The sequence below is a fragment of the Columba livia genome, chromosome 5 (genome assembly GCF_036013475.1).
Source record: "Columba livia isolate bColLiv1 breed racing homer chromosome 5, bColLiv1.pat.W.v2, whole genome shotgun sequence".
NCBI classification, from domain to species: Eukaryota; Metazoa; Chordata; class Aves; order Columbiformes; family Columbidae; genus Columba; species Columba livia.
Window position 1 is genome coordinate 52,411,077 of NC_088606.1, and position 14,075 is coordinate 52,425,151.

Sequence of the window (14,075 nt, forward strand, 5' to 3'; positions counted from 1 at the left end):
AAACAGATCTACAACATTTATTCCGTTTCTTTGAAGGTGCATTAGCATTAAGTGCATGTTTCTACCCATGGCCGATGAACTCCCCGCTGCTGGCCTGGCCACTAGTTACAGTAGTTTTCCAGTTGGTAGAGGGAGCAGGTGTTGTGGCAGCATTGCTCAACGATACCTCGCTTCACTTTCTCGAACTCCTCCTGCTGGAAGGGCAGCTCTCCTATCTCACCATGCAAGGGACCACTCACTGCCAAGGAAGAAGAAGATAAGCTGTGGGACATCACACAGTATCAGCCCTGGCTGTTGAGCCCTGCAGACACCCCCTTTGCAGACACCAGAATTTTAAGCCAGAGTTGGCTGGAAAATGGGGAGGAAGTTTCAAATGTTTCACCAGGTTGATGCTTTTTGTAGCACCTTCATACTCTCCCAAAACAATGCTGTGGTGCACAGAAGGAGCAAAACTGAGTGGATATTAGCAGTGTGAGGGTCAAAGAGATACAGGGGCTTTATTGAGGAAGGTATGGAGAAGAAGAGAAACCCTACACCCTCCCTGGGGTTGAGCAGCTGGCAAGTAAGAGATAAAACAGGCTGATCTGCTCCAGAGATGAGTTACTTGGGACTGCAGCCACCCTCAGATAGTTACTCCTCTTCTAAAAGCCTGGGCAAACAACTGGAGCATCCATGGAACTGCAAGGAAGGTCCAGTCCTGGGGCTAGATGCATTTCCCAGCTGGTCCTGAACAGCCTGCTCCTGTTCATAGCTGGGGACAAGTTTTTAGAAGAAATAGTGAATTGGGGTATTCGGACACAGACAAAACTCAGAGTGTCTCATTTGCTGCTTGAAACTTGGAAACTTGAGGACACAACTGTTTGGGTTTTAGTTGCCCAATTAAGATACAGAAAAGAGCAAATAAACTGGTGATTTTTCCTGGAAGAAGAAAAGAGCTCCTAACAACAAAAAGAAAATGCTTGGAAAGGGAGAATGAGACGTGGTTTCTAGAGCAATACAAAAGTATAGCACAAGATGCAAAATCCCCAAGCCCCCAAAGCATGATACGATGAATGAGGCACAAGAGTAACAAGAAATTATGCTAGTGTGTTAGGAGGAAAATTTAGGAAATATTTAGTCCAACATTAAGTAGAAGAGGAAATAGCTAGTCAATATTTTGTGATTTACTTTCCTTCTTCAAGCCAGCTGTGAGCAGACTGTAAACACAACCTGCTTGTGTGACCAAGAGGTGGTTGGCTCAGGCAAAAATCCTGGAAAATGAAGCAGAAAACGAAGCAGAAGACCCTCAGACACTTTTGAACTGTTTGGCCCCAACAAAATTCTCCATATAGTATTTAGAGAATTTGACTAATGAAACTTCCAAACCATTTGTGGTGGTCTTCAGAAACAAATAATCAGAGAAAGGAGCAACTAACAGCCTGACTAGCTATTCGAAACAAATCATGGCAAACCCTCTGCTATGACATTACCTTGCTTCACCTTCCAAAGACCTCTAAGACTATTTCACAGGATGGTTACATATGCAAGAGAATGAATCAGATACAAATTAAACCAGTGTGTGATGGGGAAAGAAATGGTGGGGGAGATGTATTGTAGTCAGGAGAAGATAAGCAATGGTCCTTCTTAAAACAAGAGGATTGAAAAGGCCGGAATTCAGCAGAGATCTCTTCTACATCTGTTCTAGCTTGGAAGACAGAAGAGAGAATGTGCTTGCTGGGTTCTTAGAGGGGCCAAAGCTGAGAGGAGCTGCAGGTACCCATCTCCTCACATTATAGCTGGAGCATTACAGGTCCTGTCCCCATCTAGATACAAACACCATGTTGAAGGGCAGCTCTCTGGACTGCCTTATGCCACTTGCATTGCCATGCAGACAAAAAGTGCTGGACCAGGGGCAGTGAACCAGCACCACAGGGTGTGCAGGCAGGGCTGTCATCTCATCCTGCCTCCTGGCTCTTGCACTTGTCAGCAGTCCAGAAGTCCTAAGAAGGGGAATGAAAGCAGCTCCAACAGCATTTCACCACCATGAAATAAGAGATGATACAAAGCTATGGGTGCTGCAAACTTCTTGAAGGGCAAGATTAGCACTAAAAATTACCTTTGAAACTATAGAAACACTGAAAAGATGGGAGACTGTTCAGTAAGAAATTAGAAAGGTGCTAAAGGTAGTCAGGGAGACTGCGCTGCACATCCAGAATCAGGGTTTGACTGTGACAGAGGTCCTTCAGGGACTGCTGATCCACCTGAGGGATGGCCAAAGTGTCCAAGGGAGGCAGTGATCACTATCAATCAACATTTCAGTGCTGCTTTGAAACAGGCAAACCACCTGTGTAAACAGAAACATGGTTTACAAAACATGCAATATCATTCTTCCAGTTTGTTCACTCAGCACTGGCAAGACCTCAGCTGGGGTTCTGTGCAATTGTCCAGGCATCACCAGTCCATAAGGATGTGGACCAAATGCAATTTGAATAGACAGACATCTAGAAAACTTGACCTAAGAAGTTAGTGTGGGGTTGTAGAGGGAATTTGGCTGAGAAAAGGCTAAAACTAGACACGGGAGCAGTTTTCAAATATTTTGAAAAGTGGCCATAAAGAAGAAAGGAGTAGACACTTTCCAATGTCCACTATGGAGAAGAAAAGAAATAATTTACAGCAAGAGATGTTCAGGTTAGGTATCGAGAGGAAACGCTCAAGAAGAAGGTCAGTTAAGCATGGGAACAAGCAGTTTCAGAAGGCAGAAGCAGCTTTCTCACAGAAGGTTTTACTGAACATACTGGACAAGGGTGGGTCAGGAATAGAATGGGGACAACCCATCCTGTCTTGGGCCAGAAGGAGGCTTCCTGGGTTCCTTCTACCTCTATTTTCTCAAAATGCTCCCAGGGCAGCGTAATGGCCACATAAAGAAATAGACAAGTTTGAGCTTTCAGGGACAATTCCTTTTGCCTCACCAATCCTCTTTCCCTGCCTGCCCTTACATCTGCCTTTTTAACTTGTAGAGCTTTTCATCAGCAACGTGATGCTGTTGTTAAGTTAACGGTATTCCTGGCATTTCCCAGCAAGGGCATTTGAGGTGTCACTGTCAAAGATAGGTGGTTGTTGCATTTTTCATCACATGGCATACAACTGCGTTCACAGTCAGCCTGACTTACCTAGAGGCTGCTCAATGTCCCGTCGGGCTTTGGGGGAGTAGAAGAAGCCCCGATCTCCGCACACCAAGTAGAGAGCCTCCACCAAGTGGGAGCCACAGAGGTGCTGGTTGGCAGCTGCATGGCTGGTCCCAGGGCCAGAAAGAGCGAGCAGGGCCATGAGAGGCAGCGATCGGATCCAGAGAGCCATGCTGAGCAGGGTGAGGCCTAGGGTTAAGAGACAGAGAAGACACAAGGAAGTCTAGGAGGGAGAAATAGGTTGTCATCATGCATCTTACATCCTTCAGCTCCTTTGGCATGAAAATGATACCAAAGCAGCAGATGAACCTGCCAAAGATGCCCTTGAGAGCTTGAGAGTGAAGGGCATCTTTCTGTACCAGGCTTTACAAGTCACAGTAAATTACTAATAATTATAACCAGAAACTCATCTCCATCCACATGTTCACGTCCCCTGCTGTCTTCCCCCAAAATGCTAAACTAGACTGGAAACACCATCCCACTGAGCCTTGTAGCATACGTGCCAAGGAGAGCTGAGATCAGCAGACACTTTCAGAGGAAAAGCCCTCTCTTCCATATCAGAAGGGCCTGTTATTTGCGATGATGACCCAAAACCCAGCACAATATGCTCAAAGACCTGAAGAGACCTTATTTTCTTGAACTAGCAGGCCAGCACTTATCACCACCAACTACATCAACTTAAGAAAACAGCTCTGCAAAAGAGGTAGAAGCTGAATGGTGGCAATTAGACTTACCCAAAGAAGTGGCAGCAAGAGATGGGGAGAAGTGCTCTCTGAGAGATGAAGGCTGTTTGGTTGGTAGTAATATCCCCATTCTCTCTTTCCCGTATTTATATGGTCTACATTAGCCCAAGTGATATAAGAGCTAGCTCAAGTCCCACCTCCTCAATGATGTTCTAGCCAAAATTTTGCTGTTTGTGCACATTAATTTCCCTCTACATAGCATCCACAGGTCTTTATGCAAGTTAAGATAGAAGCAACAGTTTGCAGTTTCCATCTCATTTAATCCAATCTGTTTTTGCTTCCCTGAAGCTCTGTCCTAAGCCATCAGTGACCCTTTTAGCAGGAGATAATGGTGCTATTACAGCTGCAATGATTACTAATTACACTAATGCTGGCAATAGGCACTGCTGGCATTGAGGTAGCTCAACAGCTGTTTCTAAAAAGTAAAATTAAAGGCAAACATGTTGATCTGCTTGATTAATATCACCTTGGAAAGTATTCAGTGATGGGACCAAGTTGTCGGTGAGACCATGCTACTGTCAGGTGTTCAAGGAAGGAAAACACATTATTGTGCTGAGGCTACCTGCTGCCCCACTCCCTGGCCATGCGGTACACAGCAAGAGAAACACGCATTCTCAGCTTGACCCGGGGGGAGGAATAACATCTGCATTTTGCAGGAGACCTTGGGTCGTTGTTTTAGCTCAGCATGGGGCCAGAGTTAGAGCATTTGAAATTTTGTATGGGAAAAAATAAGCCTTTCTGCTTTTGCCCACTGAAAGGCAGGCCCCTTCCTTCATCTTCCAGGTGCCCTTTCAAATTCTTGTTTGGGATTAAAAAAGAGCAGAGACTCAGTCTCTGCGGTTTGCAGGTGAGAGCCCTGTGCACCTCTTCTCTTTGGGGCTCTTCCCAAAATTTTGTCTTCGACACCAAGAAATGTTTCTGGTAAATCCCAGTGAAAAACAGGAGATAGTTGATTATCTCCATTCTGGCTTTTAAATTTGCTCTTAATAGGAGATGATGGGCAGGAGTGATCCACTGGCTTTCATGGGTCTGATTTTGGCAACAGGTCTAATGCTCTCTGACAACATTACCTCATTTTTTGATACCTCTGTGCTCAACATTTCTGTCACCAATAGCACACATAAACCTTTTTTTCTGGTTAAAGTATGCTTTTTTTTTTTTCCTCCCTGGAAAGGCCCATTTTAAATGCTGGGGATGAGATGATCTTCAAGGTTCCCACTGCTCTAAACTTTGAGACTACAAGTTCTCTGCACCACAGAAAGGAAGGTATTTCCATCTGTTTGAACTCTGCTGCTTGTTTAACTTAGAATAAGCCTGATTGTCCATACATAGTATATCAGAAAAAGTTCACCAAAAATCTTCAGAATGCCTTGAGACTCAAACCAGACCCTTGATTCCTTAAGTAGCCAAAGCAATTTCATCCATCAGCATCCAGGAGTTAGGAAATCTCACATGCCCCTGTCATGGCTTAAAATGTGAAGTATCATATGTTTGCTAAATGAATGCAATTGCAAAAAGGCTCGTGAAAAGTGCTAAATCTCTGATGAGCATATGGGGATGGGACTCATTTGCTCAAATAGATGTGAGACAAGGTTATCAGTTACATCCCCTGCCATGTGGTTCTTTTGGCCTCCTGCTAACAAATCCAAGTTGTGATGCTCAACTACAGTTAATAGCATCTCTGCACAATGTGTAACACTATCTCTGCCTCACTTCCCCTCAAAAAAGATATGGGATGTACTTGAATGACCTAGTGGTATACTCATTAAGAGCTCTCAAGTTTCAGCAAGATATGAGTAGAGGCAATTCACTTACTCAGACCTTCTTTCTATCACTAGAAAATAGGGAATTAGCAGCTACACAGGATAAAACCTGGCAGGCTGTCAAAACCAGGTGCAGAAGCCTTGTGCTACTCACACTTCCTCCAGAGCAGGAATCTCCCACCCAGCATCTCACACGGAGGGGACAACTTGCCGAATTACCCTACAGATCTCCTTAGTCGTCATTTTCCTACAATTACCACACTGCATGTGGCCTGATGGACCTCAGTTCAGTGGTCACCTGGGAAAGGCTCCAGAACACCCAGAGCAGGGTGTTCCGCAGGTTAATCACACACACTGAGATTTGCCATTTAGGAGTTTATTTCTTGCACTTTTGAATGGTACCGAAGCTGACCTGAACTCACATTTTGTTGATGGGGGACTTCGTGAGGAGGCTTCCTCTATCCATTGTCTTCTCCCTTCTGTGTAGCTTCCCTGGTGGGCTTTCTCCTTCCCTGGGGCTTACCCCAGTGATGTAGAAAAAAATATATATTTTATTTTGCATTGGAAGTGCCATGTTATTAGTCTGTTTCTTCTCTTATTCTTGGCTAACCAAATCCTGAAAACAGCTCATGGCATTTCTGCAGCCCCAGAGGGGAAAGGCTGACTGTACCCGAGCTTTTAGGAATCCCTCTTGGCTCGCTATAGTTTGGGTGCAGAAATAAGCCAGAAGATTTATTGGAAGGAAAAAAGATATCATGTTGGCTCAAAGTTAAGCACAGACCATTTTTTTTTTTGCAAAAGTTTCCCACTATGATTTTTTTCCCCCCTTCCAAAATATGATCCCTTTGATTATTTATTGGAAACTGTATTTTCTTACCATAAATGGTCCTTTGGAATATGAAAAATGCTAGCAGTGATATAAAATGGATATAAACTATGGAAAGTTTTGTCTTAGAGGGAAAACTCCCATGTCAGCAGTGAACTGAGAGAGGGGGACAACAGGGGAGCCTGTTTCTCGACACTAAAGCTTATTCTACAGAAAAATCTCAGCTCACTCTTTCCAGATTGTGCTTCCCCATGATTTTCATGTGACTAGGCAGTGATGGGCTAAACACTCATCCATCGTTTCAGTTACGCGTGCCCCTCGTGAACCCCACAACTCCTCAGGTCCACATTGGGGTCCCTTGGCCAAAGGGTGAGAGTGTCTGAGTGGGAGTGGGCTGCTTCTGGCTCCTGCTGTTGGTGCTAAACTACCTCTGAATGTGACCCGAAGCCACCTCCCTCGATCACATCCCCTTAACTCCAAGCAGTTGCATAAGTAGGAACAAGGTTTAGGCAATCCCTAGTGTCATGTAATCAAGTTTTACAGTCCAACGCCAGCACAATAAAGTCTTTACTACTATAGATGTCTAGCATTTTCAAACCTGTCCTGAAAAAATAACAAGCCTGCCATGGGAGAACTAGTTAAAAATTACAAGTTTGTGCAAGTTTTACTGACAGCAAAGGTCAGATCTGGAGGTGAGTGAGTTCTTGGAGAGCACCTGGGGACCCTGAAATGCCACCCGCATCTTCGCTGCTCTTCTTACACTCGGCAACCACTGCTGGGACTGCTCTGCCCGTCCCCGGGTGTGTGTTGCCCCCAAAGCAGAGCAGAGAGCACCACAGCAGGGACGGTACGCCTCCATTTCCCTCGAGGGCAAGTCCAGGAGCTTGTGAAACAAATAGCTCCTGAGGAGGTGCTGCCTGCCAATGCACCCCTGTGCTGTGCCAGCAGCCTGCCAAAACACAGCCTTGAAGCACCCAGAGGGGTCTACACCCCCAAGAGCAGCTTTTGGGGTTGGCCAGCCCCTGGGACCTGCTCTGCTCCCCGTGCGGAGTGCTGCAGCAGCTGGTCGTGTGGTGCAGAGTGGGGAAGCTGGCATCCTCTGTGCTTCTTGTCTCCATGTGGTTTCCAGCAGCTGTGCTCCTGTTGACGTGTCCAAGCACCCCTGGAGTGGCAGTGTGCGACCATCCTGCCAGCAGCATGAGATGAAGGGTGGGAAGGTGGACCCGGCACAGAGGAAGGTACTTAATCATATGCACGCTTGCAACCAAATCCTGCGATACCTGCAGAGATACATAGGGCAGGTGGGGCAGCCCCTGTGTGCTCGGGAGGGGGTGGAGATGGAGCTGCTATAGCAAAGGGCGAGGCTCTGCGGGTTATCTGGAGCACACAGTGAGAGATGCCCTTGCTTCAAAAGGGCCATTGTGCAAGCAGAGAAGGGGGCCACTCACTGGGATACAAGTAATCTCAGGTGCTTCCATAAACTAATCCAGGCGGCCATCTGGGTGCAGAGCATGTGAGACATCCCCATTGCCCCACTGGACACCAGGCTCAATGGAGATGTTTCTGACAGACCACAGATTTCACAATTTTCCAGGCTCTTCCAAGCCAGGGACATTCATAAAGTGTAACCCAAAGCCCGGTGTAACCCAAAGCCCATTGTAACCAACCAGGTCTGAACCATTTGTTTCTGTTACCTTTGGGTTAGCTGCTAAGAGTGGAGAGGGTTATGAGTACATTTGCACCTCTGGAGATGCAGCTCACTGGTAGAAGATGCTCCAGGGAACAACTCCAGCAGCTTTTGTTAGAGGAAAAGGGAGTTTCCCAGGTGTGCTGGGGCTCTGAAAATGGCCTACTGAGACTCAGACCCCTTGGCCGCCCCTCCTGAGCACATCAGGCCTCTTGGCAGGGAAATGCTGACCTTTGGCCAGCCCAGATCACCAGGGACCATGGTACCTGCAAATTGGTTTGGCTGCACCTTGCTCAAGCCTCCCTGGCCTCTGCATGCTCAAACATCTACACAAGTACAGCTAACCGAGCAAAACAGACCAAATGGAATGATCTCTAGATTAAAGCTCTCAAAACCTTTCCCATCCACCTTGGGAAAAGCATATGCAAGGTTATAAATATAGATGGAAAAAACAGGTATGCTCCTTTTAACCCCATTTAAATATTACTGGCCACATTTTTTTTTTTTTGAGAAGGTAGAGGAGAAAATAGCACCTAAGAGCTACTAATAGTTCCTAGACACAGCTATTAGCAGATGCAGCAGAACAATTAGTTTGTTTATCAATGAGAAGAAGATTAAATCTGTGGCTATTAATGGCCCAAAAGTAATCCTTGTCATAGATAGAGAAACATTAGAAGAGGTGATGATGCCCTGCTAGAGGACAAGTAACGAACAACAGAAGTAACAAATAGCTTTCACAGAGTGGAGAAGTGCTGGAAAAATAGCCTGATCAGCACCGATCCAAAAATACACATTTTCAGCACTGATACCACACCTATCCTTCTTCAGGTCATGGAAGTCCATTATAAGAACCAAAGAGGATCTTGACCTGGTCATCAGGAAACAACCATGAGAGGGGCCATGGAGTCCACAAGCGAGTTTTTTCCAGTGTCCACAGCTGTAGGCACTAAAGTTTCATGGTTCCATCAGCATGTATTCCACAGCAGATGGCATCACAGGCACCACTTGGAAAGCAAAGGCATGGATGACCTGGAGAAGCCTTTGGGAAAATAGAGAAGAAGACCTGGTCCTTGGCCGTGATGCTGGAAAGCATGGGCAGGCCACGAGAGAGCAGCAGACACAGCAGAAAGTGATGGGTGCTATAATCAGCTGGCTCAGACTGGATTTGTGCCCTGCTGTAATGTGGTCTTATGGATTTAAAATAAATGATCATGTCACTTGCTTCTGTGTTTTCTGCTACTGCTCATTTCTGTACCTGTGAGTGCACCATGAACATCTGCCACAGTTTCCCTGATGATAAAATCAGGGGCTGCAAGTAATACTGTGAGAGCACATTGAAGAACAATGTACTCATTCTCACACCACACTTTCTGCCAAGTTTAAATACAAAGCTTTGAGACCCCATTTTCTTGAATAATCTTTACTTTAAAAGCACATTTTGCTATTCAGGTGCTCTTGGAATTTTTGGGTAAAGCTGCCCTGATGCTGTGGCTCTAAGGCCCCACTTTTATCTGGGAGATGTGGCTTGCCATCTGGAAGTGCCACTCACTCCTTTGCCTTTGCAGGATGCTCTGAGCTTTAGCACTTCAGATGCGTCCATCTGAGTTGAGGCTCAAAACAGAAGCTGTGATTTCTTCCCCCTTTCCCCTCACTCCTACAACACCATCCACATGGGAACTGTTTTTTGCCGACCGGCACAGCTCTGCACCAATGGACCTTTCCTAACACAGCATCCAGCAACAAATAAGACCAAACCCACCATTGCTCTCGTGAGCAGTGGCTGCCCCCAGGCATCCATCTCTCTGGGGTTATCACCAGCTGCACCAGCTATTCCTTACTTCCGGGATGCTCTGCTAGGGCCGGGAGGTGCCAAGGATTTGCAGAAGGGCTGACTCCCTCCCTGCTCGCAGTCAGACGGACCCCACTGTAGAGTGCTCTGATCTCCCCTGCCAGAGCATGGGGATTCCCGGGTCTGATATCATTAATTATCACCAGGTAAGTGGATTATTTTGAGCACTTAAAGCTACTTTAAGGATTTGGATGCACACCGGTAACTGGTCTGCAGACTTGCCTATGAGTTTCTAGACAAGGAGGTGTAAATCCTACCGATAAGGCTTGTTAGTGTTAGGGGGCTGGGAAGCGAGAGGCAGGGGTGTGTTTGGAGCCAGGCACAGGGATCTCCAGGGGTTGGGAGGGGTAAGCCCGCCACTGCAGCCCCCTCCTCCTGCTGGGGAGCCCGGGGCCAGGGGGAGGCACTGGGGTGCCGCAGGCAGTCGGGGTCAGGCTGATTTACAGCAACGGAGGAACTGGGGCTCCTAATTCAAAGTTGCCGCTTATCGGTGTTTAGAAAGCAAGCTCCAATCTGTTCGTTAGCGATTTGGCCTTTGCTGTAAATAGAGGGGCCCCGTGCTTTGCTTTGACATTTTTGTCCTTATTATCTTGTCTCAGCCTCCAAGGGAGGTGAGAGAGTTATTTAAGGCTGACCTTAGTGCAAAGAAAATGAACAACTCCCTTAACCCACCCTGTTTTTCTGTCCACTGTCCTGGGTAACAACTGTTGCATCTAACTATCTGTGTGAGATACTTAATCCTCCACCATCCCTGAAAATATTTTCTGGATCAATTCACCCTGCTGTGCCCAGAGAAAATAATCGCAAAGAGACCAAGTAGAACTAATGTCGGGAGTGAAAAAAGGATTTTGCATCATTATCTCTCCAGGAAAATGAATGAGGATGGGCCTTGACCCCATCAGGCGCTGGAGCTCACCACTGAGCCTGTCCAGTCTTGCATCACTGTGTTTCAGGTCTAATTCAAACCTGTGTTTCACATGAGTTTCAAAAACAGTTGCCCCATCCCAAGCTGAACCTCTGAACATCATGTATAGAAACATGTGATAGTGGCTGGTTGGAGCTGGAGAGCAATTTGTATTTGGGGAAATTTAGGTCTCCTCTTCTGCAGGAGGGGATGTGGGGGATGCATGAGGAGTCTGGGTGGGTCCCATCGCTGTTGGGACCTATGTGGGTTTGGGAGGCTTGCAGCGCAAATGTGAACATACGCATGTGCTCCAGCTGCTCCTGGGTGATATACACCATGTACAAGATGATCAAAGTGAATTTGTTAACAGAGACAAGAAGAAATCCCTGTTCATTTGAAGCACAGTACTTGCAAGTCTGAAAAATATCTAATCCCCAAGTGATCATTTTATTGACCTCCCACTGCCAACAGTACCAGCTGCACAATGGGAGTGCTGCAAGGCTATGATAGCACATCTGTGGTGCAATCACATAGGGTTTTAAATAATTTACCTAATCTTTGCAAACCTCTCTATTCAGTTAAAAAAAAAAAAAAAAGAAATGATCACTTCTCAAGATATTTCAGATACTTTCTGCTTGCAGCTGTGCCAGGAAAGTGTCAAAAGATCATCTTTCCCCTAGAAAATGTAGCATTTTCCCAAACATCGTAATGAGCAAGTGTAGGAAAACTGAAAACAAATTCTTTGCAGTGGAAAGTGGAGTACCTTTTCTGGTCCCTGGCGGAAAAGAAAAAAAAGTCTGATTTGAGCTAGATTGGCAGCACAAATGACAGCTCAGGTCAGCTGCAGCCGTATCTGAATCAGTTCCCGTCTCTGGGGGGCGCAGGGCGCGTGTGCACAGATACCTGTGGCTATAGGATTTGTAAATAATTGGGTTCTTCTGATCCATACCATCACAGCACAGAAAGATTTGGTCCTGAGGGGGCTGACAGAGGTTCAAGCCCCAGATCTTAGACACTTCTTCCCAAAGCTGTTTAGGCATGTAATTACTTTTCAGGCTCTGTGTCTGGTCTGAGTCTCCCTGATTCTGTGCCTCCTTTTATCCGTCAGCCTTTTACAGGGACAAGAGTACTCCTCTACCTCCCAAGTGTGTAATGAAGATGAATTCATTACAGCTGTAACACTTTAACGAGCACTGTGAAGATACAGGGTATCCTTACAAGTCCTAAATTAGGAAACTCCCTCTCAGACAGTGCTGGGGTGCCTGGATGCATGGTCCAGACCTGTGCCAGCAATAAATTAATCCACCTCTGCCCATGATTCGGGAAGGGATTTAACCACAGAAAGAGTCTGGCTTTCACGTAAAAGCCAAGCTTTCAGAATTACTGGATTTAGTTTCCGTAAACATAAGGAAAACTCTAGAGCAGGAAACACTTATGTGGCCTTGGGCATCTCTTCTGATCTCCAGGGATGCATTCCAGTTCCTGGGCATCCTGTATCTCACTCCCACATGGTTGCAGCAGATGCCTTAGGTCATCTAAAATAGTCTCTATGCTTAAGCAAGCAGGACCCACCCTTAATTACTCTTAGAAGGGTCTTCAACACATTTAGGATTGGCGCTGCATAGCCTGGTTACATGCAAACCAGACTACATTAGCAGGCACCAGTGCATATGCTGGCATTCCTACACAGCCAGCATTACTGGAACTGAACAGAAATAGTGTGAAATGCTGGGAGAGAAAGCACGTAGCAAAGGCAGGCCCCCTGGTGTGTTACTATTTAAAAGAGACCTCCCAACTACTGTTCCATGCCTAATTGTGCAATTGGTAATATCCTGGGAAAGAAAGGCTTAGATCAGCTCATCTGCAAACAAGGGACAGTTCTACACCTCCAAGTCAACAATTTGCATGAGCCCAAGTTACAGATCTCCTGCCACAATGGGCCCAGGGTTGGATTTTGTGTGCCGCCTGAAGGCAAGACGATCAGCTTGAATCTGGACAGCAGAAGGATGCAAGAGCCAAACTCAGGATGCTAGACCAGAAATATATATTTTTTATTCTTAATATAGTGTCAGCAGCAGCACAATTTCAAAATTAAAAATAATTCTGTTTCATTTTTCTTTACACAGAGAGACACACGGATAGATCCACCCACAGCAGCAGCAGCTACAACAAGAGACGACTCAGCGAGGCACCAGGACACGCAGATACCAGAGGGTATGGCAGGGCCTAGCTCCAAGGAAGGCTTTTCTCCTTTCCTCCTCCCCCACCAGCCCATGCTCCATCTACAGAAGGGTTTAACCTGGGCTGACCCATCACTTTGGCTTTCTCCAGGTCACTTTTTATACATCTTGCAGCCATGTTTGGTGAGGCCTGATGAAAAGGCTCCTATGACCCACTCAAAAGACATGAGCTTGTGCTTAGGTCTAGCTAGGCACATAATCCTACAAATCTTCTCCATGGTCAGGAAAATGGAATTTATAGCATCTTTTGGTGGAAGGTGTGACTGGGTAGATTCTCTAAGTCTTTTCCTCTGAACAATCTTGTTCAAGGCAGCTCTACAAATCTGGCCAGCCTTGTGCACAATACTTAAGGGATGCCTTAAGATGAAATTTAAAGCATGGGAAAAATCTAAAAATACTCAGGAAAAAGTCTAAAAACAGGAATACTGGAGGGTTACGGGAAATCCCAACTATATCGGAGATTACAGCAGGGGCTGGCGCCTCGCCAGCCCACAGGAAGCCGGTGGGTGATAGAGACCTAGTGTTCCTCAATATGGGAGAGCAGATGAAAGGAGACTTGAGAATACATCACCTCTATTAGTGGGACTGGTATGAGATGCAGCAATAACCCATGCCAACAGAACCAATGCAACATCAGAATATCAACTGCTTCAATGGGAAAATTGTGTTTTAAGAGTGACTCAAAATAAGTTTGTCTTCAGAAAAGGAATACCATCTAGTGGCCCAAAAAGGCAATAAGGAGGAGCAATGGCAGTTAGAGAATCAGATGAATTTAGAGAGAGAATGAAAAACTGCAGAAGTAAGGAGAAGGATTAACACATATAGTGCAATGATTCACCCTGGAGCAAGAAAGAGCTCAAAAGGGACCTGATCATAATAAATGCAGAGCTAAAATTAGA

General features: G+C 46.0%; 1 protein-coding gene across 3 annotated transcripts in view; it reads right to left on the reverse strand.

Annotated features, from left to right (window-relative positions):
- INS (insulin) overlaps window positions 1–14,075 on the reverse strand; it is a 23,462-nt gene continuing 9,387 nt past the window's right edge. For 2 of the 3 annotated variants that reach the window (XM_021299641.2, XM_065065172.1), the window contains exons 2-3: window positions 3,150–3,353; window positions 1–238 (exon numbers count right to left, since the gene is read on the reverse strand). In XM_021299641.2, coding sequence (XP_021155316.1) covers window positions 102–238; window positions 3,150–3,336 — 324 coding nt within the window. In that variant the 5' untranslated portion in view covers window positions 3,337–3,353 and the 3' untranslated portion in view covers window positions 1–101. Of the gene's footprint in view, window positions 239–3,149; window positions 3,354–3,898; window positions 4,160–14,075 lie in introns of those variants that run through there. The other variant, XM_005499243.3, reaches the window with a different exon arrangement.